At 43.1% G+C, this 24,767-nt stretch overlaps 1 protein-coding gene across 1 annotated transcript; it reads left to right on the top strand.

Moving 5' to 3' along the window:
- Window positions 1–1,766: 1,766 nt before the first annotated feature.
- On the top strand, window positions 1,767–23,433 carry EFHC1 (EF-hand domain containing 1). The gene is made up of 10 exons (XM_032976895.2): window positions 1,767–1,881; window positions 2,023–2,092; window positions 3,739–3,972; window positions 5,807–6,094; window positions 7,684–7,830; window positions 8,046–8,232; window positions 10,383–10,606; window positions 14,300–14,440; window positions 15,281–15,494; window positions 17,617–23,433. The coding sequence occupies exons 2-10, from the start codon at window positions 2,033–2,035 to the stop codon at window positions 17,796–17,798; spliced, it is 1,677 nt and encodes a 558-aa protein (XP_032832786.2). The 5' UTR covers window positions 1,767–1,881; window positions 2,023–2,032; the 3' UTR covers window positions 17,799–23,433.
- The last annotated feature ends 1,334 nt before the right edge of the window (window positions 23,434–24,767 follow it).

Raw genomic sequence — 24,767 nt, 5'->3', positions numbered from 1 at the left:
CCGTGGCGGGGCCCTTGGAAACAGCAAAAACAAATATATCTGAGTGGACTTGCGAAGACCGGTAGCAGCAGTGTTAAGATCGGCCTCTAAGATAAAGTTATTTAGGACAGTATTTGTTACACATTTGTTATACATTTTAAATGTGTACCCACTTTTTAAGTTAAAGTGTTAATGTATGCGTGGGTTTGTGTAAATGTGTTTGTTATTTAACTTTTTTTTAATTCTCAGTGTTCAACGGGTTTTTGCACATAACAAAAAAATCTCAGTTTTTAATGGTATTTTGTATTCTCTAAAAAGTTTAGTTTTTAAAAAAAATTGTGTAAAGTATTTTTTTAAAATTCCCAGTGTTTAACGGTTATTGTATTTTTGTATTCATAGTTTTGAACAGTATTGTGAAAAAAAATTGAAAAAAACCGCCACTACAAAAGTGGCGCTTTTTTTCAAATTTTCTTGCTGTGGTTTTTGCTGTGACATCACGTCACATCAAAATGCGCAACTTTAAATAAATATAAATATAGACAACACGTTCTACTTATATTCTTTGTTCTTTCGGTAAAGTCACGTAGAAGGGAAACAATAAAATAATAAACATAAAACAATGATGATGTTTGCTTGTGTTGCAGTCGAAACGTCGTGAGAATTTTATTGTTTTATTATTTTATTGTTTCCCTTCTACGTGACTTAATCGAAAGAACCAAGAATATGAATCCCTGCAGTCACGAAAGCTTTAAATCACGTTCTACTTAAGTAAATACACTTTTTAATAAATGTTTTCTCCTACATCAGAGTGCAGGGCTTTGTGACGTCATATTTGAGGGGGGGTCTGACTTTTTGTGACGCCATGTGACAAGGGGGGGGTTGTAAAAAATCGTGTGACGTCAATTATGGACGGCCCCTTCCCCACGTCGAATCAACCTCAAAAACGAGTGCCTGGCGCGATGTGTCAACATCGCCACAAGGGAGACAAAGGCGGCCGGGCGTGCTTGTTGTTGACTACACCATAATCACTTTAAGATGTTTTCTTGTTCATGTTTTTGTTTGTTGCGGTTGCAACCCGATTCAAGAGCCGAATGGCTCACAGGGCTATACCTAATAAATGAAACTATGGAATTAACCAATCCCGGCGTCGTGTGCAGTGCTGGCCTTCATTGGTGCTCGCCAACAGCACTTGCCCCCCCAAAAAACAATAATGTTCCGTATTCTTAGCTCTTTCGGTAAAGTCACGTTGAAGGGAAACAATAAAATAATAAATATATATAAAACAATAAAAATTCTCACGACGTTTCGGTCGTCACACCTGATGACAACCGTTTGTTATGGTCGAAACGTCGTGAGAATTTGTATTGTTTTATATATATTTTATTACTTTATTGTTTTCCCTTCAACGTGACTTTACCGAAAAAGCTAAGAATATGAATTATGCTGCAGTCACGAAAGCTTTTATTACTGGTAGGAACGAAGTTGTAAACTGAGTGTACCAGCCTGCAATAGATTAATGTGTCCGTCCGTCCGTCCCCTTTCAATACTTTACGAAGTGAAATCTCGTTCTGTTGGGTGTAAAATCAGCAATAGACAGCGCAGAGACTTGATGTCTTATTGCACCCAACATTTGGAAGTCACATTATCTCATTTTAATTTTACGTAACAATGTCATAAAATTGCGCAAAATTCCAATGTTCCTACCAGCCCACCCTGCAAGGACCTGTAAATCAAAATGTAACAAGCAGCCCGCACGTGGCGGCACCACCGCCTGTTGACGTGAGACTGTCGCCTGGCAACCGTCGCCTGGCAACCGTCGCCGTGGAGACGCAGGGACGCGCAGCCGTGACAGCCGCCACAGCCGAGCTGGGCCCATTGCGAGCCCAGCGGCCCGGACCCGCGGTAACAAACACGGGTGGTGGGAGCAGCAGTGACACAGAGACACAGACAGGGGAGGCTGCTGTTGCTGTAGCCGTGAGAGTCTCTCTCTCTCTCTCCGTGTGACCATTGATTCAGTTTGCTTGTTGTTGTTGTTGTCGTCAGACTGAAGAAGATGTCTCTGTCCACGCCGGAGCTGCCATTTTTGCCCGGGAATTCCTTCAGGGACCCTGCCGTGAGTGAGACTCCAACTCCGTGGGGGGCTCGCACGCACCCCCCCCCACCACCCCATCCGCCCTTGTGAATCCACATGCGTCTCCCCCTTTTAAAAGTTTTATTTGTTACGTCTCCTGTGCGTGTGCTTTCGTCTCCTTCGCAGTGTGCGTGTCTTTCTCGTGTCTCTTCACACTAAGTACGTGTTGTTTCTACCTCCGATATCTCCTCTTACGTCTCATTGTTTGCGTATTGTGATCCCTTTTCTGTCTCTTGTGTAGATCATGTCTCCGTCTTTCATGCGTTCTCCTGCATGTCTTACGTCCCCTGTTGTACGCATGTACGTTGAACATCTTTCGCACCGTACGTAGCCAACCATGGTAACCCTCCCTGTTGTGTCTCCCTCTTGTGTGTACTCTCATTTGTGCCTTACATCTCCTCGTTTGTCTGCTTGTATCACTCGCTTCCACTCTTGTGTTTATTGTTTCCACGTTGGCTCCTCGTTGTTGTTGTTTGTGTGTTTGCCCTCTTGTTGCGAGTTATTTTCAATTGCACCGTGTGCGTGACTTGATAAAAGTTTAACAAAAGCATTTTACGGGATTTACTAACGTCTCTTGATAATTACGCCATGCATAAATGCATAGTGAGGCGGACATAATTGTCTGTGTTTTAAATTTAAGGCAGAGGGTGTATTCCAGTGTCTCAACGAGAGTGGATCAGTATTTATTTGTCTCTATAAGAATTTTCTTTTTTCAGGTAGATCGCCTAAATATAAATGTGTCGTTAAACCCGCCACCACCCGACCAGCTAATTAGTAAGGTTTGTCATGTAAACAAAACGTGCCAATTCGTTACTAGTACAGCACACCGGTGTGTTGGAGAGTAAACCCACAACATTTACAATTTGAGTGCGACGTTTCACTAGTAATTACAACTAGCTTCATCAGGCGACAGCCAGATTTGTGGAGAAATCCTGTTTCGTATTGTATCTGTCTCTTTGTGTTCTTGAGCCAGGGGTGGAAATCCATACAATTAAACGTTTGATTTGTATAGTGTTCAAATGTAAACAAAAAATATCGAAAGATGCCTGACAGAAAGGAATTCTGATTAAATTTACCTTAAGTGCAATGAGAGTTACAATTAAATAAAGTCATCTTGATTTGAAGCTTTCGTGTCTGCAGGAATCCACACTCTTTGGTTCTTTCGGTAAAGTCAGAACCAAAGAGTATACATAGAGAAATGTTAAAACAGACAAAAAACAATAGTAAAAAAAATCCAATTACTATTGTAGGGAATCGTAGGCAGAAGAGAAAAGACCAGTCTTGAGCAAGATCTTCAAGCAGAGGGAGAGCCAGCAATCCAGATATCATGAACTACGTATGTTGAATTTCTTTCGCACCGTACGTAGTCAATCGTGTTAATTGGAGGTACTATACCAATGCTACCAATGACTTTCCATCAGCATAATCAGCAGTGTGCATGTGCATATATGGGGTCTATTGTCCATTGACTTATCATAAAGTTGGACTCAATTTAACGGCTATGTGCGATGATAAGCTGAGATTTTCACGCTGTTTATAATCACAGCAGAATTACGATTCCACATAGCCAAATTGCAACAACAACCTTAAACGTACTGTAACCCTTGAACGATGTTTGCTGAGAGCAGAAGCCCAGGTTCCATCGGCTGCAGACGCTGGACTACAGAAATGGGTACGCGCAGCCACGGGTGGCGAGCGCTGGCGTGGGCGCAGAGGCACCGCAGTGGGGTCCGACGCAAGTGCAGCCCTCTTTGGCCGAGCTGGAGGAGATGGCCACGCAGCAGGCCCTTCTTACCTATGGGCCACCCCGCACGCCACCACCACCGCCGTTCGTGCCTGCGCACGTCATCTGGGACAAGAAGGTGCGCGGTTGGTGATACATTATTTATGGCAGGAGCGGTGGTGGTGCACATGTCCTCCCCGTGGTCGCGTGGATTTTTATCCTGGTCCTCCGGTTTTTCCCTCCACATTTAGAATAAAAATACGTTTAGAGTATTTACCTTGTATACATTTCCACGTGATAAACCCACTTCGTTGAGCTACCATTTGTGGCCATGTCGCTTCTGAAAAAGAGCTATATAGCTCAGTGGGCCTTGCCTGATACATAAAACTGCACTGAGACCCACGGATCGGGCAGCCTAAAGTGGCCAGGCTATGAAGAGGGGTGTGGAAATTGGACAGAGGAGCTGCATTTAATTGAATGCACCAGGGCCCATGCCAACCAGGCTACATCACTGGGGAGGCGATAGCTGTTTGTTACAATGAGCATGAAATGTTAAGTCTATCTGTCAGTTTGTCCGTCCATTTGCGGACACTTCACATTATTTTCCAGAAAGCTAGAAAACCTCTTAAACAATCACGACTAAAAAAACAATTACAAGAAAGTGTTTATATTTTATTTAATGTTATGTCATGTACGATACAGTATCACATTATATATGGATGGCTTATAAACTGATTGCATTACGTGTATTTTTTACTGTGAGCAGAGGTATTAGGATTAAAAGTATAGGATTCAAAGTTGAATGTTTAGCATACTTATTAGATAATTCACAATAAAGGGTTTACTGAGACAAAAGTGGAGCTTTAAATCAAAATTCAGAAGAACTGTGTTCAGATGAATGTGCCTTTTCAATACTCTTGCACTACTACTGTATTAGTTTTAAGATTGCAGGTGCAAATTTGTTGTTACAACAGAAAAAGTAAAATGTTGAGCATTTCCACAACAACATTTTCGAAGAATGCCTAAAAATAGCAGGTATCATACATGGTGCTTCATTGCTGTGTCAGGCATCATTGAATGTCACAAGTTTTCAAGAACTTGTTGAAAATCGTAAGGTGTTGGCAAGTGCAGCCACTTGACATTTTGACAAAGCTGTAAGCACAGTATCCAGTGTTCTATCCACTTGCGCATATTGAGAGGCCATGAAGCGTTTTTTTTCAACTGTTGACAATGCGAAGAACATTGTCAAATAAAGTGCAAGTGACTATCAGGACGAACCATCATTAACACTCCCCTATTAAATAAACATACAGAAAATATGAAACGCGCTAAGATTTTGGACAATGGTACTTCTACAGATCAGCACTGCTATGATAAATTGGTCCTGGTATTTGACTGAAACATTGTAATTATTGGATATGTTTGCCGTTTGTCCTCATGGTGTCATTTCGATCAATACAACATATAAATGCACCCCAATCTCAAGACATTTAGGGCAGTAATGTTAGTCTTACAGTACGCGGTGTCTTGTTATGAGGCACCTCCCATTAGCACAGTTGGCTGCGTACGGTGTGAATGAAGTTCTATATACATACGAATTATGTGTTATAAGAAAGGTTAAATAATCTATTTAAAACAAGTTGAACATCTACAAATGAGCACCTGGCTCCTCTGCTAACTACATTGTAGAGCACACTATGCCAAGCGAATTGCCTTGTATAAATACTGTACTGTAATTAAATTTACAATGTTAAGCAATACAAAACATTTTGGTTCAATTTGCAAAAGCTGCAATGAACATTATAATCTGTCGACAAATATGTATCCACCTCAGTCAGATGTTCTTGGAACAAACAGAGGCATTCTGCAAACTTAAAATGCATACGAAATATTGGCACACATAAAACGCTGAAATATTGTCACAAATAAAACAGGATTCTGTTGCAAAAATGTCCTTGCTTTACTTGCGCCAGGTGCTGCGGTTCGATGCCTACTTCAAGCAGAATGCGGACGAGTATTCTGACGAAGACGGATTCATTCGTCCGGTCATCATATACTATTACTTGGAGGATGACAGCATGGTGGTGATGGAGCCCCCGGTGGAGAACTCTGGTCTCACGCAGGGGAAGCTCATGAAGAGGCAGCAAATGCCTAAGAACAACGAGGGGCACACTTGGCACTGGAAGGACCTCAATGTGGCGACCAGCATCACGATGTACGGCAAGACTTTCCACATCATCAACTGCGACCGCTTCACTGCCGTACGTACCAAAGCCTACTTATGTACAAATCAATAAAACACTTAATTCACTGCATTTTTTATTCCCATTGTATGTATGTATATTGACCTTCTTTTGCACCGTAGTACCCAACCATGCTCATCGAAGGTGCAGGGAAGAACAACTAACTAAACTCAAAAAGCAGTCCTAATGAAATTCCCTACCATTGCCCTATAACAGTGGTTCCCAAATTGTGGCTCATGGGCCACTCAAGGTCTGTGAAGCCGTGGCAAGTGGTCTACAGGATTGGGAAGGTGTCCACAGAATTTATGCAGATCCAATATTTATTTTCACATTACTGCACACCATAGATTTTTTTTACTGAATTGTGGTCTGCAAATTTTTTTGTGAGGGTTGACAGTGGTCCACACATCCATAAGGGTTGGGAACCACTGCTGTATAGCATCTATGTAGAGTAGTGTATGTCGCATCTTTTGTCCACATTCTTTGGTTGTTTAATATGGGTTTTGTGGTTTATGTACCATTTCAAGAGTTAATTTTCCATTCTACATAGGTATTTACGTCTCATACCCATATGAAGCAATTGGCGGGACCCCAGGTTCCCATCACTGTCACGGGGTGGGAAAAACCGCGTAGCGACACGAGTCTTGCCTTCCCGACAACAAAACTAGTGGTCAATCGATTGGCCTTGTCGAGAGCTACTCGAGGCACTAAGTTTCGTAAAAAGTTGAAAAATTACATAAACACGTTAAATTCACTGCGGGGGCGGGCTCGCCTTGGCAAAGAAGCTGAGGATCGACGGCTGACCGGAGGGCGTTGTCGCCGCGCGCGACTGCGGCGGACGCCCGGGCTTGCGTTTGGCCGGTGGGGTGGCGCCCATCGTGTTGATCGCCGCCTGCTGGCGCTTGTTGGCGCGAGTCTGGGCAGGCGGCGCGTTGCTGTCGGGATCACGAGTGGGCGGACTGAAAAATATTTATTGACCTGATTTTTGCGGGACCCCAGGGTCCCGCCAAATGATTCATATGTATATGAGTAAATAACCTTCCAAATTGACTATTTTAGCATTGTAATGTAACGATTGAGATGGGCTAATCCTGTTGAGTATCAGTTGAGACATTGACGTGTGTCCATACAGCGTCAAGATCATTGTTTGGTTTAAATCCTTAGTCCACATGTAATTGTACAAGGTCATGATCTAGGAACAACCTATTTCCTTACTTTCCTTTCACCTTGTTTTATGATTTGTTCATAAGCGGGTTTTTTCAAGAAATGCACGTAGATTATGTTTTTTTTTACCATTGCTCTTTGTTTCGTTCATTATATTGATTGATACTCATTGCGTACACGAAATGTAAAAATGTACAAAATGACAAATGGTTATAGCAGCATATGCATTTATTCAATGTATGTGAATTTATGTTGCATTTGTTTAGCACTCACATAACATATCTGCCCAGTCACCTGGCCTTTGCCATTGCTGATACACGAGTCTGATTTAAAAATATAATTTCTATATATTATACTTCAGTGTGTATATTATCTTAAATGATCTGTACGTTATACCTCAGTCCGTACATCATGCTGTCCTTTTCCGCGCGATCTTCCTGTAGGATTTTCTGGAGAGCGAGGGGATATTGCTGAATGAGCCAGAGGCGATGCCATCAAATCCACGCCAGGAGATGCCTCCGCCTGCTTCGGCTGCCCCAATGCAAACCGCCTTGGACAAGCTCGGCCAGTTTCTCACCATGGACCGCAAGGTACCCTTTCCTTGACACATGTGAGGAAGCCGCTCAGCCATTTACATCTGATAGCACCTGATCACAAATCGAATTATAACCCTCTGATGTGCTACCGGGTTTTACCGTAAGTTGCTTGGCATTATTTCTGATGTTTTGCTCCACGTGTTAGGCAGCTTCTGCAGCAACTCCAGGACCCGGAGAGAAACGTTGCTGTTGTGCTCTGTGTTGGCCAGGTGCTGAGGTTCTACTGCGTATGGGATGACAAGGAGAGCGGCGAGGTTCGGCCGGTGGTGCTGCAGTACTACCTGGTGGACGACACCCTGGAAGTGCGAGAGGTTCACCAGCCCAACGATGGCCGGGACCCCTTTCCCGTGCTGCTGCGTCGACAGCGCATCCCCAAGGATCGTGGCTCCATCAGCCGTGGGTCCCGCACTCCAAGGGTTCAATGTCCTTATAATGGCTTGCCATGAACCGGCGCTGTCGAAGTTTTATAATTTTTATAATTAATAATAATAAAAAATTAATCATAATAAAAATTATATCATTATAAGCATAATTTTACATCGATGGGTGCCACGGTGGCGAGATGTTAACTACCTCTCCTGATATATAGGAGGTCATGGGTTCGATCCTAACCCTGATGCCTGTATTTTTGGAATTTTAGTGTTTCTCTCTCCCCGTGGTCACGGGAATTTTTCTCCAGGTCCTCCGGTTTTTCCCTCTACATTTATAATCAACATGCGTTTAGAGTATTTGGCTGCTATAAATGTCCACATGATAAGCCACTTCGTTGAGCTATCATTTGTGGCCAGGTCGTTTCTGAAAAAGAGCTATATAGCTCAGTGGGCCTTATCTGGTTTAAATACAAAGTTTAATTTTAGTTTATAGGTGCAGCGCGCGGCCACTAGAGGGGGCCCCCTCCTGGGCTTAGGGGGCACCCGAGAAACAGAGACCACACGTGGCCGCGAACAAATGTAATGATAATTTTCATTGATATAATAATAATTAGCATGTGATTTGAATTTTTACTTTGGATTAGCTTTTAATTGGTCCATGTTGCGTATTGAAGCATTTTTCTTCCCATTGCGTTGGTAAATTTGCGAATAAACATGAACGTACCATGTTTATGTAAAAAAAACTACTTCATTTTATGGCAAAATTATACTTAGGTCAAATACTCTACTTGAATCATTATACCGTGTTAACTTGTTTCTTTGTTCTTATGATTTATATTACATTGCAATTGTGATATCCGAGTCATCGCCTGTCCTTTTGGCTCTTTCACAGCCTGCATCACCCTGTGTCAGAGAACAAACACAGATGTCACAGACCTGAAGTCACTTCAACAGACTTTTATATCCTCACTACGGTTATTTATTTTATAAGATCTGTCACGAGTGTTCTCATATCAATCAATCTCAAGTAAACCAAATTAATGTTTTTTTTTGCGACTGGCCTGAGCCCATTACCTTGCTACTACACCTACGATTCAATTTACACGGCAGAGCTCCTTGCGCTGTGACACTGATGCTTTTAAATCACAGCTGCCAAGCACAGGCCCAGAAGCCCAGAACGCCAAGCGGCCAGCAATAAACAACATACATGACGGTGTACAAGATAAGAGTTATGTGTTTTTTTATTGAGCAAGATTCTAAGAACTTGGGAAAACGAGATGAAGGAATGGAATTCCAAAGTCGAGCAGGCCCAATAAAATAATCAGTATGACAAGTGTTTTGGCACTCGGGCTCAGGTGAAACAAATATGTGGGAGGATTAGGTGTGGTGGTCACAAACTCCAGGATTGAGTTTTCTACACATCTAAAGACCCTCGGCACCATACTCGACCAGAACATATCGTTTGATCACCACGTGCAAAATATCACGTCTTGCAATGTTAATATCAGGACTCTTTGATACATTCTAGAACTATTGAGTCATGACATAGCCAACACGGTGGTGTGTAGCATAGTTATATCGACAAGGCTTTATTATTGCAACTGACTACTCTACGGGACGTCTGGAAAAATACATTACCAAGCTACAGAGTGTCCAATATTATTTGCCACGTGTCGTGACGGATAATGCAAGATCCGACCATGTTCATCCAGTGCCTACTGAGCTGCATTATAAGGTTACACTAATTACACACAAAGTGCTTTCCACATATGAACCACAATACCTTGCTGATCCCCTCAAGGAGCATAAATAATTCCACAAACTCCGGTCATCCTTGCAGCGGCTTTTGGCGAACCATTGAACAAGGATGGTCACTGCATCGCTTGCTTTCTCGTGTGCTTCTGCGGCCGTCTGAAATGCTGTTCCTTGTGATATTAGAAAGCCACTGGAGCTATGCACTTTTACATCTAATTTGGAAACTAATTTCTTTAGAACTGCTTTTGGTATTTAGAATGTTGTCCTTCACCCGTACCTCCGATTAGCACGGTTGGCTACATATGGTGCGAAAGAAGTTCAACATACATACAAACGCACGTCCTGCAGTATGGTTGTTAAACACAGTGCGAGGTGAGACGCCCTTCACACTATGCCCCCTGCTCCCCGCCCCCCCTGCAGCTACGTTCCCATCGTGCGTCCTGGAGCTGTCAGACCAGGAGGTGTCGGGGTGGCTCTCGCCCAAGGACCTGGTCCTAGGGAAGGAGGTGGAGGTAATGGGACGCCGCTTCTTGCTGTACGACGCGGACCGTTTCACCAAGGACTTCTACCAGAAATACCTCAAGATGTCAGATGTCACTCCCGTGGAACCGCCCCAGCAGTACCCCTCGTACTCCATCACACGGGTGAGGCTCACTGCTCGACCCATTGGGTCTGTCTTGATATTGCATGCATATGAAACGGATGCGTTCATTTGTGACTGCACGGTGGACGACATATGTGCACTTCAAAAAAATATTTAAAACTCCTGTATACATGCTTGCACATCTGTATGACAACCACTCAATCTCTTGATATATAGTAATAGCCCGATTACACCTTCCCCTTTTACGTTGTTTCGCAAATACGTCGTCGGTTTATTATTAATTCCCGATTTGCGTTACCTCAATCCACACTTACATCGCTGACTGCATCGTCCATCCTTTCTCGTATCCGTCGCCTCAGCCTTCGACCTCCACCTACCCTGTAAGTTAATTTGATTTGTGTCGTTTCAATATTTGTCATCGCACCTTTTGAGAAAGTATCCCCTGACGTAAACCAGGGTATTACTGTATATGGTTACGAAGACAATTTGTGTATGTATTTGCAAGGACATGATTACATTAATTTTGCTTTCGCTCATACCTAATATAATCATCCACGAATGTCTGTCCTTAATGCTCATGACGTCGCTCCTCATCGACCAGCCCCCCCTAATTAATATTCATGAGCAGGTGACGTCCTCCAAATGGACACCCCCCCACCCCTGCTCATTAATAGTCATGAGCGGGTGACGTCACTCAATATGGAGTACTCCCCCCCCCTCACTAATAATCATGCACAAGTGACGTCACTCCACATCAAACAGCCCCCCTCATTAATAATCATGAGCAGGTAACATCTTCCAAATGGACATCGTCCTCATTACTATTACCTAATATAATGAGCCAAGAATGTCTGTGTGCAACGCTCGTGACGTCTCTCCACGTCGACCAGCCCCCCTCATTAATAATCATGAACAGGTTACGTCCTCCACATGGACCCCCCCTCATGAATAATCATGAGCAGATGACGTCACTCCAGATGGAGCACCCTCCCCCCTAATTCATAATCATGAGCCGGTGATGTTACTCCACATCGAACAGCCCCCTTCATTAATAATCATTATCAGGTGACGTCCTCCAAATGGACACCCCCCCCCATTCATAATAATTAGCGGGTGACGTCACTCCACATGGGGGGGGCGAGGCGCCTCCTGCCCCCTCCTCGGCGTCAACTGACAACCCTCACTACAAAGGCAGAACCCTCATGTCATGCGATCTCCGTAACGCTATTGAGACATCAAAGTAAAAAGGACTTCATGATGAACAAGGGATTATAACCTTCAAATAAAATAGGTCTGTGTCACCGCGCCCTTACAAATTGCACACGAATGGATGCAATGAATATCACGTCGCGGTCTGATTTTCGCTTGCAAGTTTCAGGTTTACTGCAATGCACCCGTCCTTGGACGGGCAAAAGGCTAGTTGATACATAATTTTACTAAATGAGTCGTTACCAGAGCTGCAAGTCTTAGAACAGTACTCAATTATAAAAAAAAAATTGATATCAGTTTATAGCTGTGTAGTGACGTCGGGGATGTCACTGTATGGTGCCGGCCCAGAAGGGCCGCGCCGTTCGATGTTCCTACATCGTGGACAGCACCGTGTGGGTGGCTGTGTATAGCACCAGCCCTAGCGTGGACAGCACCGTGTGGGTGGCTGTGTGTAGTACCAGCCCTAGCGTGGACAGCACCGTGTGGGTGGCTGTGTGTAGCACCAGCCCTAGTGTGGACAGCACCGTGTGGGTGGCTGTGTATAGCACCAGCCCTAGCGTGGACAGCACCGTGTGGGTGGCTGGGTGTAGCACCAGCCCTAGCGTGGACAGCAACGTGTGGGTGGCTGTGTGTAGCACCAGCCCTAGCGTGGACAGCACCGTGTGGGTGGCTGTGTGTAACACCAGCCCTAGCGTGGACAGCACCGTGTGGGTAGCTGTGTGTAATACCAACCCTAGCGTGGACAGCACCGTGTGGGTGGCTGTGTGTAGCACCAGCCCTAGCGGGGATAGCACCGTGTGGGTGGCTGGGTGTAGCACCAGCCCTAGCGTGGACAGCAACGTGTGGGTGGCTGTGTGTAGCACCAGCCCTAGCGTGGACAGCACCGTGTGGGTGGCTGTGTGTAACACCAGCCCTGGGCGTGGACAGCACCGTGTGGGTGGCTGTGTGTAGCACCAGCCCTAGTGTGGACAGCAACGTGTGGGTGGCTGTGTATAACACCAGCCCTAGCGTGGACAGCACCGTGAGGGTGGCTGTGTGTAGCACCAGCCCTAGCGTGGACAGCACCGTGTGGGTGGCTGTGTGTAACACCAGCCCTAGCGTGGACAGCACCGTGTGGGTGGCTGTGTGTAGCACCAGCCCTAGCGTGGACAGCACCGTGTGGGTGGCTGTGTGTAGTACCAGCCCGAGCGGGGCTTGGTGAGCACAGGGATAGTGCGGGCACCACGCACAGCGTTGGGTGGGGGCTCCCACCAGAGGGAGTGGGTGAGCGTCAGCCCAGGGGCAAGGTTGCCCCGGGCCATGGCACTCTGGTTGACCCCGTAGACACGTGATCCCGAGTGTCCACACAGGGGGCCCCAGGTGGGGGGGCTAGTGGGTGATCACGTGTCCGGGGAGAGCTCTTGAGAAGGATCGAGAAGGATCGAGAGGGAACGAGAATGCTCGAGAAGGCGGGCGGGGCCGAGGGCGGAGCGGCCCGACCGACCTTAGGGGGATATAAGGCGGGTCCCTGAGAGGGACCGGGGTCTCTTCGTTCTACAAGCTGGAAGCTCGGCGTCTCAAGCTGGAAGCTCTTCGTCCTACGAGGAACCACGTGGTCGGAGACCCGAGTGAGGGTCCGACCCTTCGTAGCAGTAACTCCTCTGTATAGTGTAGTTAGCTGGGTGGTCACCACCCTAGGTTGTATCTGGTAAACGGGCAGTTACCCCTTTGTGTTACGGTGTTACAAATACAGTGGTACCTCAGTATACGTTGTTAATTCGTTCCAGAAGGTAGGACTTATACCGAAAATTATGTATACCAAACGAATTTTTCCCATAAGAAATAAAGGGTAGGAAATAACCCGTTCCAGAGTATAAGAAATTATATTTGATATGGCATATTATACATTAATGGGGTTGTATAACATAATTTAAACACTACTTATTACTAAAATGCATACATACATTAAAAGAAATGTATAAATAAATTAAAATAAATTTAATTTTTTTACATCACTTTACCTTGCTGAGAGGAGTTGAAACACGTGAAAATTCACAGAGTTATAGCAAGGGTTGTGCACTGAACGAGATCTACTGTACAGGCAGACTGAGGAGCGGTGCTTTGTTTCAGTCGTCAACGGGGTCTACGCGGGTACGCGGTGACTCATCCCGACCCAGACAAGTTCTAGCAAGCGAGGCGTCGTATCCCAAGCAAAACGTCGTATCGCAAGACATTTTTTTCTCATCAAAACACGACATATACCAAATTCGACGTATTCCAAAGCAGTCATATACCGAGGTATGACTGTAAATGTGTTGCCTCTAAAAGGAACAACGTCTGCGACTCAGTTGGACTCACTACAGCTGCATCAATGTTAATCTCTAGAGACCAACACACGTAGTGAATATTCCATTGGCAAAATTCTATCTGGCAGACCTAAACCGACAGTTCAAAGGAGCCGCTTTTATGTGCCTTAAAAAGTGTTGTATCAGGAGGTGAAATACAAAATATTAATGCGGCTCATGTGTATTTCGTTTTATTGAAGGAAATTCCACCATACAATGGGCTTGGGTCCCTGGAGGACTCGCTGCAAAACTGCCTCACTTTGGTGCCACAGCCGCCCAAGAAGGATGTTGTTAAAATGCTGGAGAACAACGGCAAAGTGCTGCGATACGAGGCTGTGCTGGTAAGAGATCACACGCGAATGGTCCACTACAGGCATCCCTTCGTTTAATATCAAAGGCTCAGGGTTTTAAGAGCTAGCTCCTTGTAAGGAATTCAGTCAAGGTTAAAAGGTCAGCAAGGCTGATGCCACCACACCTTGTCATCACTTACCCTTTGTTACTACCTACGAAGGTTTTTACGTATTTGCTATACGGCTCTTTGATATGTTTTAAGATTGTACCTCATGTTGTGCTGATAAAGCTCCCAGTACACGATAGCGAAACGTTGAGCATCATGCCAAACTACATTCAGTACAACCCAAAAACACATCACTACACTGCATTCCTTAGTTTTTGCAAAGTTTACACCTAACAGTTTTTCCTTAAAACCACCACTTACATGTCTGATGACCCATATATGGTATTTTAAATCAAAGTGAATTATTTGTTATAATATTATTATTAAATTCGACAACAATGTATCTCAGTTCTAGATTTGAAGCTTTCGTGACTGCAAGGATTCATACTCTTTGGTTTTTTCGGTAAAGTCACGTAGGTAAAATAAATGAAAACAACTAAATTAAAACGCGATGTTTCGGAGGCAAGACAAGCTTCCGTCTTCAGTTGGAAACCGTCACAGCAAAATTGCTGTATCACTCTCTTCACTTGATACAGCAATTTTGCTGTGACGGTTTCCACCTGAAGACGGAAGCTTGTATTGCCTCCGAAACGTCGTGATTTAATTTAGTTGTTTTCATTTATTTTACCTACGTGACTTTACCGAAAAAACCAAAGAGAATGTATCTCAGTCTTTAAAAATAACTAATGACAACTGCATTATCCCCCTGTGTGTCTTCCACCAGGACTCTGTACGGGCAGTTGAGAGAGGACGGCGTTTTATCATCTCGTACTACCTGTCCACGGACACGGTCAGCATTTACGAGCCGCCCGTTCGTAACTCCGGTATCGTGGGTGGCAAGGTACTGGAGAAGACACGCATCTCCAAGCCAGGCACCTCCACCGAGAGCCCGGAGTACTACGGACCAGCCGACTTTGCCATTGGCGCCACTATTCACGGTATCCTCAGCATGTCTGTGGAGTTTCACTTCAAAGTATCTTGCCTCTTAAGTGGAAGGATACCAACGCATTGTGCTTGGTAACTCTCCGATCTGTTTGCGAGACGTACTGCGTGATGTTTGGCATGATGTTCGGCGTTTCGCTCGATGTGCTGGCAGCTAGGCGCAACTTTTAGTTTCTGCAGAAGCTTCCAGCACGTGGAGTGAAATGTCACACGTCATGCAGAACAGCACGCGGTACAACCCAAAAACAAATCAGAGAGCTATACAGCACAACAGCAAAAAGTTACACAAAAGTATTGTGCTTGACGTTATATCCACATGTACTGTGTATACATATTTGTGTGCAAGCTTGTGGGTGTTGTTTGCCGATATTTCACAATGCTGGTCATTGCTGGTTGATGAAGTGGGAGGGGCCCTAATGTTAGCCATATTTAGGAGGTGGACCCAAATACTATCGTCAGGATTATAGTGTAGTGCATGAACCACTGGACCACCACCCTACAAGAGGGAGTGGTTATTCCCAGCCACAGCTAACATCAGTGGCAAGTGATATATCGACCGGTCCTGTCCCCTGCCCTCTCATCAACCTGCAATGACCAGCAGGGTGAAATATGGCTAAATAATTTGAATGACTGATACAGTATAGGGAAGCCTTCATCCAGCAGTTGGTCGACAAAGGGCTGTGACATATAATGTCATTACTATAAACCAGTAGTGGCCTCTGCATCACACTATACAGGAGTCAAATGACTTGGTTCACTGAAGATATCAATGAAATATTATTAAGTGTTTATCACGAGACGTAATAAAGAAACATTTTGGCTGACTGCCGTATGAGAGAAACAAAGCAACCTTTTGGCCGTATGTTTTCGGGGCACAAAAATTGGCAAATTTTGGTTTGTAGTATTTATAAGCCCAGACTCAACTATATTTGTGATACATTCCAGCTTTATAGCTGTTCTAGAAACAATTATAAATCACTTCAGTTACTCAGTCACAGAACCAGGCACATATTCCTTTCCTAGTTTTTGGCTTGCTTTCACCTATCCACTACTCTCTGAGGTATATTCCTGTGCATACATTCGTACACACAAGTATAATTTAGTACACGATTAAAACTCAGAACTATATGGAGGTCTCAAAGGTGCCAGAGCAGTAATCTTATAAGAGGATTTAACCCACTAAGCAACACAGCCAGTCATGCAGAGCAACCTTTATTCCAGAGCAACCCATTATGTAATGTATGTGTTACAAGGGAGTCTGAACAGATCAGAGCACACTTTCGTCACAATTTGACTTTGATTGTGAGGATGCGAGGGATGTTATGCAGTTAGTTTTTTTTTAAATGTGAAAATGCCATTTATTCCCAGGGCATTGCGACTTCTGATTATGCAGAGTGTTGACAGTTGGCTGGCTTGTAGACTGCACACCGCAGGCATATTGGTAGCCAGCCAAAGCATACACTGAGGTGGATTTTTCACATGTTCCATAATTTCATGTCAAGTCGTGATGCTCCATGCTTCCAGCAGCGATTTGCTCTGTGGAAGGTCTCCATGTCCCACACAATGAACTAATCTGACCCACCTTCTGGCATTGAGTAGACCCCTCATTTTCCAACCCAGCCAGAATACATTATTTGGGTAATTTAAAATGCATTATGGTGGAATGATTAAATATAAAAGTAGTTTGTTGCCATATTTGTTTTGGCTAAAAGGGAAGTAAATTTGGATTGTGCAGATATTGGTGGGAGTATTTTGTTCTACAAGCACTCTTCTATTTCCCTACCAGTTACAAATAATCGTTCTCTGCAGTTAACTATTTAATCACCGTGAAAAAAAATCCTCAAATTAACATTTTCGATTTTGGGCCTGCAAGTATTACAGCCTGGAGATGTATTGTTTTCACTTACATGGCAGCATCATCTTAAAGCTCTAAATTGCTTAAAGTCTTGTGTTACATGTTTTAAATATATATGACTGCCATCATTGATGAACCAAGTCATTGCCATCAATGGAAAGTAACTCTAAAGCCATTATGTGGTTTGGGAAATTAAAAAAAAATCGTCTTCATAAATCTACTTACAGGCAGCATGTTTTGTGTTGTTTTTATGTCTTCTGCAGCTTTTGGACACAGGTACATTATCACCGATGCTGACAAATATGTACTCAAGTTTTTAGAGGAGAATGCTGCGATGATCCCACAAGCAACTCTCAAGACCTTTCAACAGAAGCACGACACAGCAAAATATGAGGAGCGAGAGCCACTGGATACTGAAGCATTGGCTACGGTGCAAGAGCAGTAATAGTATAATGATTCCCACTGCCATCCTGCTTCTCCTCTGTAGCTTTTAAATACTGCAATACGATTGAAATATAGTAATTTCAAATCGCATTGTTGGAGCCTTATACTCAGGGCTTAATTTCCCACTGAATGATTTCTGGGTCACCAGTAGGCTGAAGTATTCACATGAATAGTAGCGACATCCGCAGCGATAGGTAAAGTTGATGTGGTGTGCCGGATGCAACTCAGACAGTCCCAGCTGAAATCAGGCCCTGCTTATACCGTATTTGAGTCATATTACAATGTGGGTGCCGACTAACTACTGTTATCTTCTAGATTTGAAGTTTTCGTGACTGCAAGGATCCATACTCTTTGGTTCTTTCGGTAAAGTCACGTAGGTAAAAAAAATGAAAACAACTAAATTAAATCACATTTTTTTTAACCTACGTGATTTTATTGAAAGAACCAAAGAGTACTGTTATCTTTTCAAATTTTAATCAGACTTGATATTCGAAAACCATACCTTTGTTTCATTTTAATACATATATGTAAAACACATAAAGGAACACCACATTATTTCAATCAGCACAGGAAGTCAAAACTAACTTTGTAAACTGTGGAGGTTCTCTAGAACATTAAAATATTAACATCAGTTAATATGCTGTCTAGCAACTCATTACATGGATTCATTTAAACTAGCAAACGTGCTTCTTTTATTCCCCAAGTTTGAGTATAAATCGGTTAAAAAAAAATTCACCACTGATGTTAGCCATAGCTGGTAATTAAACTTAATTAATTGAGTTCAAAGTGCAATGCGCTAAGCACCGCATTATTACTTCACCCCACATTCTAATATATTGGGGTAAATAGAGTATTTTATAGCAATAGACACCTTGTTGGCATGTATGTGTTTCATTGGAAAATGCTTTATGCATTTTTTTCTAAAGTGTTGCAGTGCTACACGTTTGGCATTGATGTGTGCTGCTAAGTAGTTTTTGTGAATTGATTAGAAATGTTTGAGAAAATATTTTTCAAAAGCCCTGTAGAAATATTATCTCTTCAGCTGTTACTTTGGTATTTTCTGTATCTTTTATAGTTCATACAGAGAAGTGCATGACGAAATCCCACGTGGTACAAGAATGGAAATCCGTGTAAACTTTTCCCCTTTTCCGGGCTAAATTGGTAAGAAATGTATCCAAAACATGATGCAATAACTTGCTCCTGAATAAGACTGTGGAGGGATATTTTATTCCAGAAAGAAGCAGACAGAAGAGCGGGTGTACGGAATGTGCCCTCTCAATGATGGTACACACACTGATAATAGTCCTGCAATTCATTATTATCGGTGAACTTCCTCTACAGCAGCTTCACATTACAGTGTACTGCTATGTTTACATGCACAATGTGTTTCAGAAAATCCAAAGGCAATACAAAAAATAATATTGTGGTTCGTGTCATTACCGTGTTTTTTTTGGGCTGATAATATTTAATCTTTGAGTGTTAAGAATGAAAACATTTATCTTGCTTTAGATGCTTGCTAATTCAGTAATCACAGTACAGTTTATGTCTTGTATGGGTGGGGAAATTTAGGTTTATTCCATCACATGAAATGGGGTGAAGAGCTCATGTTACTGAATTAACATGTAAATGAGAAATATCTAAACTCTAAATTTTGAATAAAGCAATTTAAATGCCTGTATTAAAGTGTGTGGACACCACTAAAAAAGTTCAACATATATACCACTTTATCGTTTTGAAGTTTTGTCATTTTACACCCATGTGCCCTAATTGGTGATATAGTCCGTTATTGTAACGATCAGTATCTTTAAGTTGGGCACATGAATGGATTTGTGAATTTTTTTTAAATGGGACAAACACTGATTTAGTGGTGTTTGGTTGCAGTTGTACCATGAAAACCTTGATGATAGGGCTGGCATATTTTGGCAGTTTTCTGCCTTTCCAAAAATAAATCTGCCTGCAACCTACAGGTAATTGTGTATCAGTTAACACCATGAGACTCAAAAAGCGTATCTGCAACTGCTGGAAACCGACGTTAAAATATAAAACCAGGCGACAACAATCTGATCAAATGTAGATCCATTGTCAAATCCATTGCTGGATGAGGGCCTCCCCACGCCGTGGAGGTCAGGTGGGTTATTGGATCAGGGTTGATGAAGGCGAAGATCATGGAAGTGGGAACATTGTTCAGTACAACAATGGATGCTGCTGCACCGCTCACCACATAGCCCCGCAGCCCTATGACAACCCATGTATGGCGGTCGCCCATCCAAGCACGAACCAGGCCCTGCTTAGATTCCAAGATTTGAGATAGGGAACATTGCACGCGATTTCGTCATAAATAAAATGAAACAAAATACTCTACACCAATTAATCACAACAACGACATCAAAACAAGCGCTAAACCTCATTACAAGGCAATGCAACAACTATACCATAATAAAGGTTTTTTGGGTTAGATCGCGTTTATTTATAAATGTGTCGTAACCCTCCACCACCCGATACGGCCAATCAGCAAAAAAAGTGTCACGTTGACAAAAAGACAAATAATTCACTACTTTAGCCCACCGGTATGTTGAAGAGTGAATCCACATTTACAGTTTGAGTACGACGTTTCGCTGGTAAATACATCCAGCATCATCGGGCAATTCGCCAGAATGGTAAAGCCCTCGCTTGCTCCCGGTTTTATATAGAGCAGCAGGGTGACGTCATCACTTAACTCATCCATAACTACCCATACGACAACTTAGCCACGAAACACTACATACGATAACAAAAGCCATAGTACAACAGAGTTACAGCTGAACTACAGGCATCACAACAGCAACGCCCAAGAGGTGTGGTTTTTGTAAAGTGAGTTGGATCGATGATGAGATGGATTGGTGGCAAGGTATGGGTTACAAAGTGAACACGTCATGAGGTGGCGTTATACGAGCTGAGGTCAGCACGCGGTGTTGCGAGTATATGAAGTGGTGAATAACGACGTGAATGGATGTTGAAGAGGCGTTACATTGTGAGTTGATGTGGTTGGGCGATGAGGTGTGTGTAATGTGGAGTTTTGATGTGTGGGTGATGAGGTGGATTTTTAAGCTGGCCAGTGCTACAGGGAGTTTTAGCGGATGTTAAGGTGGCGTTTTTTTCCACTGATGCCGTGCAACATTGGTGGTGATAGAGAAGCAGTGGTGGTAACATATACAGAAAACAAGATTTGTATGGAAGTAAATCTGAAATACGACCGTATCTTCACGTGGATTTACCACATGACTGTACTGTATGTATAGAAATGTACTGATGCATAGGCAACCAATTTAAATATGTGTACTGCAATGTTGAACCAAAATGGCAATCAGTATGATATTACACAATATCAGCACATTGTTTAAGTGTTTGCCTCAGATGAATACTGACTGAAACACGTGTAAGTACACTACTGCCACGTTGCACATGAACGTTTATGTCGACAACTTTCCTGTACTTTGATGACACGCATAAATAGTACAATTGTGATACGCTATGCGTATCAACAAAATCGCAATTCCGTCATCTAGAATTTGTATGCCGTGCTTCTCCTACGGTGAATATCTTGTGGCACCAACGTGGGAAATGAGTAAGAGTGGCCACCAGGGGACGTGGGAACGACTGGCAGTGGTCAGGGGAACCTCTCGATGGTCCATTGTTTTTTCTTGTGCTGTGACACCACAGAATTGACACACATTAAAAGCCAGGGGTGCCCAATTGAGACTTGCAAGATCAAGACAGCCCAAGGCTATAACATAACACTTACAGGTTATGGCGATACCAGGGCCACATGACAAATAATGCGTGAAAATTGAGAGGTCTGAAATGAGCATACAATAGAAAGACAATGACCCCCCGTTTAGCCTGAAAGACTTTTGGGTCAAGAGCTGGTAGGACCCTTTTAAGTGAGGTCGAAATGGCATTCGAGGGGATAGTGTGGCCAACACAAGTCCCAACCATATTCCCCAATGTTTACGCAATCCACCGACTACCTATTTAGGACTGGGTAGACCCTACGGGAGGCCCAGGACAGGGTCAGATGCCACTTGCCACACATACTGGTGTTGTCCAAAGCCGATAATCTAACCCAGGTGGCTGGGATTGGACACACAGTGCACTCTAAACTTGCGCATCCACACACAACTATAGAGTACACAGAGTCACACAAATTTAGAGGTGAAAGGAAATTGTGCTGTGAAATGTATGAAAATACGCACTGCCACCGAGGATTTTGTCATGACGGATGTGTTTGAGACGTGAAATCTGCAGTTCTGTACACTATTAACGCTGTGCTGCAATTTTCTTGTTAAATGTTTTTTTTTTACCAAATAATGTTTACTTAAAAAAATCTGTAAGTAGTATTCTGCTTTACAAAACGGTACTATATGTTGTGAAAAAACCTTCCAACAATAGAACTTGTCCATGTACACGCTCTGGAAAAGTTGCAGACAATATTATTGATGCTAAATTAATGTTGGATTAACCATGCCCTTGATTAGAATGCCACCATCAAGGTAGCCACTATTGCAGCTACAGGGGTCATGTGAACCCATTTAAACACATACAGATGGAAAATGATTGATTCTTCGGCAGTTTTGGTACATTTATTGTGGGCTTAGGAATCTATGAATCGATGCTTCCTCACACTTCTAATATTTATGGAATGTGAATTGGTAAATATTACATATCGGAGCTCTTATAGCCAGATGGTTTGATTCAAGACGCAGTTTGCTTATTGCTTTGTTCATCTTTGTGGCGAGGAAGGGTGCCAAGCGTGACTGAAGCCTTACCGCGATGAGGCTAAACAACCGCTAAGAATGTATGTGTGCCAGCAACTAATACAGTGGAACGCCTCTTATCCACTTTGATCTCGGGGGGCATGGTCGGGGTGTAACCGTGTTCTGATATTTCCCTAGATGAGAGGAGGAGTTCTCATCCTGTTATCCACAAAACAACTCCTGTTAGCCACAAAAAAACCTAACAAAAGCATGAAGTTACCCACGTGGCCCTTTGTATCCGTGAAACTTAACGGGATGAATTTAGCTCCTGTTGCGACCACTCTGGGACAACTCTTCTGATCCATGAAAATAACAGATAATAAGAAGTAGGAAATATCGGCCCCGCAAGATCAACTCGGGAGCATAGGTAAACGGAGTCACGGATACAATGGTCACAGATAAGAGGAATTCCACTGTGTGTGTGGTACAGTTACATTAATTTCGTCAGCATAGATTAAGATGGCACATATGGCGATATTTTCTCATGCGTACATAATTTTTGCATTCTTCAGTATTCTGTTATAACTAATGCGTACCCTAATACCGTACACTTACTACACATACACTCTAGGAAAGTAGCACTGTACTGCAATAAATTGTATATTGTTATATATTGCTCTTTCATGAGTGCATAGGTTCGTGTGTGCATTACGGTACATTGTATAGACAGGAACATGTGCACAACATGGCTGAACCCTGAGAGTGCCTGCTATAATAATCTACCATATGGAGTGGTCCTGAGCCTTATATAGTGCCAACATCTGGGCCCCACTCAACCTTAACCCTGATATCCTATTGTACCTTTATTGATGAATTTCATAAACAATTCGTATTTTTGTTGTATGTTGTCTCTAATCTTTTGTATGGATTAATATCAGCAGATGAAAGATGTAATTTCAGATTTGTTATCCACTCAATTGTCTGTTCATAAGCAGAGTGGATCACGTCCATTCCTCCTTTAAAGGAGTGAAAACAGCAGCGGAGTGTTTTACGCTGCGGTCGATGGTTTGGGATTCGTGGCCGGACCACTCGAAGGCCTCCGAATCTTTGATGTGCCGTTTATGCATCGGGTAGCCGCATCAGGTCATGCCGATTCGGTTGATGGTCGACCATTTGGCGAAGTGGAAGGTTTAAACCGGGAGGCTCGACGGTAGGGTCCAGTGTGAGATGTTTATTTAATCATTATTATTAATTTATCGTCTCTAATGAACAGTTAGTACTGCTCAGACACAGACGAGCTTAGCACAACACATGCAAATATTGAGGGCAATTTGTGCCATTGATGGTCGCGCATATTAAAGCGTATCATAGTAACGGCAGGATATTTTGACCAGAAACATTGTATGTCTTCTCATAAGCCCATCATTACAGTACAGTGTTACTCTATCGTACATTGCAATGTGATATATATTGCTGTTTTTTGCTGGAGTTTCCCATAAGGAGTTTAACATTGCAGCTAATCTGTTACCTGTTTAATTTGTCATGTGGAGAACGCGTGACACAAGTACGTTACGACTGGAACAGAATTGACGATGAACGTCAATATATTGCACCTGGATGTGGTCTTCCGGAACCGTTAAATTCATCCGATTATCTGAGCATTTGCGTGGATAAGAGTGACCCAAAAGGTGGTGGTAGCAGGATGACCCTATTGTCTGGGTTTATCCGCAGTGGATAAAGACAGTGATCTGTGCAGATACACACAGTTAATGGGATCACGAACAGAAAACACTGACATCGAATTGGATTTAGGGAAATTCTGCGTATGTACTCATAATCTAACTCGAGAATGCAACGAAACTGTATTGCACTTTACATATCTGTATATACTCCAAATACAGGGCTCTATAAACCCAAAGACAATGAAAGTTACAGCTACAGCTAACACTGTTTTGACTACCGTGTTGTATTGCCACGTGGATGTCGCAACAAAAAGAGAGTTATGGTAAACAGCATTGTATTTCACACAGCCATTTATAGATGATCTGTAATGCACTCTAACCTTGAAATGGACATGTATTCTGTCATGCCTGCCAATTAAACATGTAATTGAAACAATGAAAATGCTTGTGCAGATGTTGTTAAGTTTAGGTTTCTCCATCAAAGTTAAAGTAGACCATCGCTTTTCTGGAGCAGAGTATGATAGATTATACATATTTCCAGAAATATAATAAGTG

Source organism: Petromyzon marinus, chromosome 3 (assembly GCF_048934315.1).
Source record: "Petromyzon marinus isolate PM22_M1 ecotype Great Lakes invasive population chromosome 3, UKy_Petmar_22M1.pri1.0, whole genome shotgun sequence".
Classification (NCBI taxonomy): Eukaryota; Metazoa; Chordata; class Hyperoartia; order Petromyzontiformes; family Petromyzontidae; genus Petromyzon; species Petromyzon marinus.
Note: the sequence above shows the minus strand (reverse complement) of the source record. Positions and strands in the feature narration are given on the sequence as shown.